Source organism: Candida dubliniensis, chromosome 7 (assembly GCF_000026945.1).
Source record: "Candida dubliniensis CD36 chromosome 7, complete sequence".
Classification (NCBI taxonomy): Eukaryota; Fungi; Ascomycota; class Pichiomycetes; order Serinales; family Debaryomycetaceae; genus Candida; species Candida dubliniensis.
In genome coordinates, this window is record NC_012866.1 from 443980 (window position 1) to 450409 (window position 6430).

Genomic DNA, 6430 nt, shown 5'->3' on the forward strand with positions numbered 1-6430 from the left:
TACTCACGCAGTTTCTGGTGGTTAGCTAAAAGTAGTAAATCAATGCTATTGGATGTATGTGTAATAATGGACACAGTGACTAAGTGTAAGTCTTCGGGATACCTCTATTCCGTACGAGTGTAATATATGTGGATTGTATGTATTTGTATATTCCTGGATCTCAGCCTAAGCTTGCATGAGGTCCATTCTAACTAAATAATTAATTTTCTAGATTTTCTTTACTTAAATAGAATTCAACCTTTTCGTGCGTGTGTGTACCAATTATTCTATTCACTCACACACTCACACTTAAATCCTTTTAACTAATTCAACACTTTCTCTCTAATAACAATTCTCTTCTTTATGTACGATTTACCAACAAATGTAATTATTCTTTCAACTGATTCTCTGTCGTGTGATAGTACCAAATATAGCATATTTAAAAGATAACTATCCACTACACGACAGGTTCCCGCCTGATTTTTGAAATGTAAAGCCTTGGATTTTCATTTTAAATTATCATCATTAATCAAATTAACATCTATTGGAGAATCATCATTAATTCGAATAATTACTTCCTTTTGACATACAACTTCATCATCTCTCTTGCAAATGGTCTCGATAATTCTGTTCCATCTAAATCCTCAAGTCTGTATATTCGATCACCTTTTGATTTCACCTTGAAAGGTCCGGACCATTTGGGTTGCATTTTCTTCATCTTAGCACCCATTGGATTTTTATGTGGTCGGTCCCAGATGAGAACCATATCACCTATTTCAACAGGTGTATCAATTTCAAATTTGGCATCGAAATATGCTTTAGTTCTCAATCGTTGGATTTCCGTTGTTTTATAAGCAGAATTATATTGGACTTCACGATATTGGAGTTGTTTAAACCTGAACTTGAATAGGTCTTCCTTAGTGTAATTTTTATTCTCTGGAGGATTAGCATATAACAAAGAGAGGTCGGAATGACCACAGTAACCGTACACTAGATAGTGCGGGCTCATACCTGTGGTCAATTTGATTGTATTCCGATCAACTCTCAAAGCAGCATCAACGTAGTCTTGCCAATTCAATTGCTTTGGTAATTTCTTTAAAAAGTTTACCAATCCGACATGATTTCTCTCCACTAGACCATTACCTTGTGGGTGGTGTTGTATCAGGAATCCCAGTTGAATATTATAGTGGTCTAACAATCTCTTCATGAATTGATTTTTCCATTCAGAACCGTTATCTGATTTTAGGATTCTGAATTGTCCAAAACGACATATTATGTCCTTGTAAATAAAATCAGCAACTTTGGAGCCATCTAAAGTAGGCATAACGGTTGCCTCCGCCCAGTTTGAAAACTCGTCCCGGGCGATAACTAACCAACAATCGTCAATAAAAACAGAATCGCAAACAATTTTATCAAAAAGACCACCGGGAAGGTTGATATATAACGGATCTCGGCCTATACTATGTCCATCAAATGTCTGACATGTATGGCAACTAGCAATGTAATCTTGTAAGGTTTTGTATAAATTCGGAATAAAGAATAATAAATTCAAGTAGTTGAATAAGTTCTGGAGTTTCATATGACCCCTTTCTTCATGTGTCATGCGTAAAATACGCTCTAATTCGGACTTGTCCATGATAACTTGGCGGGCAAAATGTCCTTTAGCTCCACGTTTGTACAATTTTCCATCGTCGAGGTAAAATACTTGTGCTTTAGAAAGGAATCCTTTCCGTATTTTGTTGTTAGTGTTGTAAATTTGGGGAATTTGGACTGTAGTTAAATAATTTTGTATTCCCTGTAGACTGAAGCGTCCATACTTGGGATCGTCATCAGTAATTTGTGCAAAATTCGTCTTAATTTCCATTTTGGACTTCAAATAATCCATATCTTCTGTTAAATTTAAAGGTAGGATGGGTGTAGATGTGGGGTCTTCGATTCTCGATAGACAATCTGCAACTATATTGGATTTACCATCGATATGGGCAATTTCAATGTTATAGTTTCGTAAAAACAGTAGCCATTTGGCCACTCTATTCATCAGGTGACCGTTAGTGAAACTACCATTTAAGAGGGTTACTACGGCTTTGTTATCGCAGTAGATTTTTATGACTTTGTCATAATTTAATAGATGTATTTCAAGTTTTTCTAACGAAAAGCATATAGCAGCAAGTTCCTTTTCATATATAGTATAATTCCCTTGGGTAGTATTAAAAAAACCCGAAACACAATCAACCACAACCACATTTCCATCAGTGTTTTTAGATTCGAGGACGCCAGCCCAACTCAAGGAGCTGGCATCTGTGAAAAGCATAACCTCATCTTCTTTATTCAAGGATGTCACGACAGGTTCCAGTACCAAGCACTTTTTTAAATATTCGAAATGTTTGAGTTCTTTCTCATTTAATGTAAGAGATTTCTTTTGTTCCTTTCTCGTCACCGTGACCAATTTATGAAACGGAGATGCAATCTCGCTGTAAGCTGGGATCAAGTGGCGATAGTAATTTGTCATTCCCAAAAATCTCTCCAACTTTGTTAATGTATTAGGAATAGGGAATTCTTCAAAAGCAGAAACTCTCTTTCGTAATAATGTAGCTCCCTTCTCGTTTACCCGATAGCCTAAGAAATCAGCTTCTTTCATAGCTATTTGAAGTTTTGCAGCATTAATTTTTAATCCATGTTCATGTAGAAGCAGCAAAGTGGCAACAACATCATCTAAATGTCGTATCATATCTGTATCTTCATCTGAATCTTGAGAAGCATCAGGACCTAATATTGCAATATCATCTAAGAATGATTCAGTGAATTTTGAGACACTTCTTAAAATTTTAGTAAGCACATTAGTAAAATAACTAACACTATTCTTAAAACCTTGTGGCATCACCTTAAATCTTAGCACTCCGATTGGTGTTACAAACGCGGTGATGTCACGATCACGTTCGTCAAGTTCCAATTGAAAATAAGCATTCGAAATATCAAGTGTAGTTAAATATTTTTTGCCACTAATATTCCGAATAATTTCTCTGACATCTTTAGGATGACCTGCCTCTAATTCAACGAAACTATTGAGGACCCGTAGGTCTATTAAGAATCTGAAACCACCAGATGGTTTACGTAATAAAAACCATGGGTTTCTATATGCTGAAGTTGGAGCAAATTCAAGTTGATCTTCTGCTATCATCTTCTCTAAGATATCCACAGCAATTGACTTCTTCTCCCCAAGGGGGATAGTTTTTAGTCTCCACGGTTCATGATCATTAGCATGTATACGGACCGGTGGGAAATGCTTCAATCTTCCTGGCTCACCTGTAGGCGTTTGGAATACATCTTTAATGTCTTGCAATTTCTCAATAAAGTAATCTTTCTGCTTATCAGTGAGCATCGATTGAGATAACGGTTCTTTTAATAAGTCTCTTATAGTTTCTTTTATCTCATATTCATTGTCCTGAACTACTACCTCGTCATTAAACATCTTGAAATTATGAAGTCTACCTTCACTTTTGAATACCATTTTTTGATTTTGGGAGATATCAAAGTAACCTATAGAAAAACAATGGGACATCTGGAAGACACGCCCTATAAGTATTATATTTTTCTCCATTGATTCATGTACTAAGATTGTTATCACAAGTTGGTGACAGTTTATCTCTAGGGTCGTGCTTATCAAACCTTTTATCGACAGCTCACCCGGATTTATGCCTACCACCGTAGCTTTATATGGTTCTATCTTCAATCCTAATTCTATAGCAGTATCCCTATTAATGAGGGAACTGGTAGACCCTGGGTCATATCTTGCCTTTATAATCTTATTATTAAGCGTAACATCAAATTCGATGAGGGGTTGGGAGATAGTAGGATCATTTTGTTTTATTAATGCATTGAACGATTGTACCATTGGGTTTGTCTCGTTTTGTTCATCACCATCGTCATCACTACTATCTTCTGACATACCAACTTCTTCCAACTAAACTAAATTTAAGCTCTCATCTAAGGAAGAACTCACAAGAAGAAAAATAGGTAATCGCAACAACACTATTACGGACTTAGAAGATCATACTCAATATAATTACAATGAGTTGTGGAAGGGGTTCAAAAATACTCTTTACGAATTAGCCCCACTCACGAGTTTCCAAGCTATCGCTAAAAAGAAGAATGATGCTAAATCAAAACCTTCAAAAGGTGAAAAATCAAATCTGAACGATAAGAAGTGGCTGTGTATTATCTGTGGTGATGCTCAGCACTCTTATAGAAGATGTCCATTAAAAGACCAGTTATATTCAAAATTCCAAATAGCCTACAGGGATGGAAAATATAGAGATACCCAAGGCAAAGAATACAATTTAGAAAAAGGGGAAAATCTCGCTTCCAAGTATCTGTTGAATTTCGATCTGAATGCGAGGCCTCACGAACAAAGAAATAAAGGTGAACTAAACTCAGGTTCAAACTAAACAAGCTATCAACAATAATGAAGAAGAAGGAATTAGCCTTCAAGCTAATGCTGCTATAACTAGGAAGACTCCTCAACAAGGAAAAGGGCTAACCACTAAGCGAGACCAAAAACAAATAATTAAGAAGGAATTCCTAAAGCAAGACAAGAATAAGAAGAAGGAGATAACTCCAAAAATACAAACACCTCAAGAATTTGAGAGAAGTGAATTACCGGTTGAAACCGAAGAACAAGATGAAGATTATATCATGGAAGATGAACCAGATATACAATATAATCCGAAAACAAGTGCAGTAGATAAGGAATTAGAACACTTGATGGAACCGGATAAAATTTATGAAGATGCTGAATTAAACAAATATGTCACTGAAGGTGAACGGACGGAAAACTTTATGCAACCAATACCAATGGTGACTAAGACAAATAATGAAAGACAGGAAGAGAGGGAAACAAGGGAAAGAGTTAAAGACACTCATCACCCGATCCCTGTCCAAGGAAAAGTAAGGAGACATAGACAGAGTGCTTTCCACTTGAATGATAAAACCCCTTTATTTAAAAAGTTGGATACGAGAATGAATTTAGTTTAGTTTTCACGCTTCGCAATTTTTCAAATTTGGAAGAATTTTCATCAAATTCCATTAATTCAGTACTAGTTCTTCTTTATACAGGTCGTTTCAGCTTGTTGACCAATTAAAACCAGTCTAATTCCTTTTTATTGCTCATCTCTTTGTATGATGTGAGTGAAAATTTTTTCAATTTCACCTTTTTGTGTACGTCCTCTTCCGGATCTACTGTATGTAGTCAGATCGCGGCATCTTAGGTCCGATTTCTTATGAAGTACGTCCTCGTCCCGCCAGTACTGTCTATTAGCATGGTCGTAGAGTCTTAGGCCCGATTTATTTGTAGCACGTCCTCGTCCCGCCAGTACTGTCTATTAGCATGGTCGTAGAGTCTTAGGTCCGATTTATTAATATATTGGGATAGTCCTTCTCCACGTTACGCGTCAGTCTCAATTACCTATTAATACGTGAGGATCTCGGATGTTTAGGGCGCAACTCTGCTCAGGCTCCATTCTCAATTATTCTGTAGACATTTACCCATACCCGGGTGATGTAGTATAACTATCGATAACAGTGTTTGGCCAGTACTGTCTCATCACCACCAACGTCAACCCTGAGTCCTTTGAACTTATCTCCTTTGTTTTCGAAGGCGTCATCCGACTGCCTACGGATGCTTGAATAGCTAGCTAACCATTTCACAATCAGTAATCAATCTCATTCCTCGAGGTGAAGTTCCCTATTACCTTTTTTTTTGACCAAATATCGAATTAACTTCCAGTTTAGGCATGGTGCTCCTAAGATCTGTTTGTCCTGCTAGGGACCACCAAAATGTATATATCCTGTCACAATGTAGCGCTATTTAATTTAAATGACAATGATATTTACGGTACTGATTCACGTGCAATGTGAATACTCACGCAGTTTCTGGTGGTTGGCTAAAAGTAGTAAATCAATGTTATTGGATGTATGTGTAATAATGGACACAGTGACTAAGTGTAAGTCTTCGGGATACCTCTATTCCGTACGAGTGTAATATGTGTGGATTGTATGTATTTGTATATTCCTGGATCTCAGCCTAAGCTTGCATGAGGTCCATTCTAACTAAATAATTAATTTTCTAGATTTTCTTTACTTAAATAGAATTCAACATTTTCGTGCGTGTGTGTACCAATTATTCTATTCACTCACACACTCACACTTAAATCCTTTTAACTAATTCAACACTTTCTCTCTAATAACAATTCTCTTCTTTATGTACGATTTACCAACAAATGTAATTATTCTTTCAACTGATTCTCTGTCGTGTGATAGTACCAAATATAGCATATTTAAAAGATAACTATCCACTACACGACAGATACATTTCACATATTCGCATAGCAAAAGATATTCTTCGCGGAATTGAGGAGATTTATGGTTCTTACATTTTTTTTCGTACAATCTTTAT

The 6430-nt window shown here is 36.3% G+C and overlaps 1 protein-coding gene across 1 annotated transcript, besides 1 other annotated feature; it reads right to left on the reverse strand. All coding sequences in view use genetic code 12, as the record gives it.

Annotated features, from left to right (window-relative positions):
* Window positions 1-6339: part of a mobile genetic element that runs on past the window's edge.
* CD36_71820 (retrotransposon polyprotein, putative) lies at window positions 551-3925 on the reverse strand (the record flags this gene model as incomplete). The annotated part of the gene is made up of 1 exon (XM_002421355.1): window positions 551-3925. One exon carries the CDS (start codon window positions 3923-3925, stop codon window positions 551-553), a length of 3375 nt encoding a protein of 1124 aa, XP_002421400.1.
* Window positions 6340-6430: the final 91 nt, after the last annotated feature.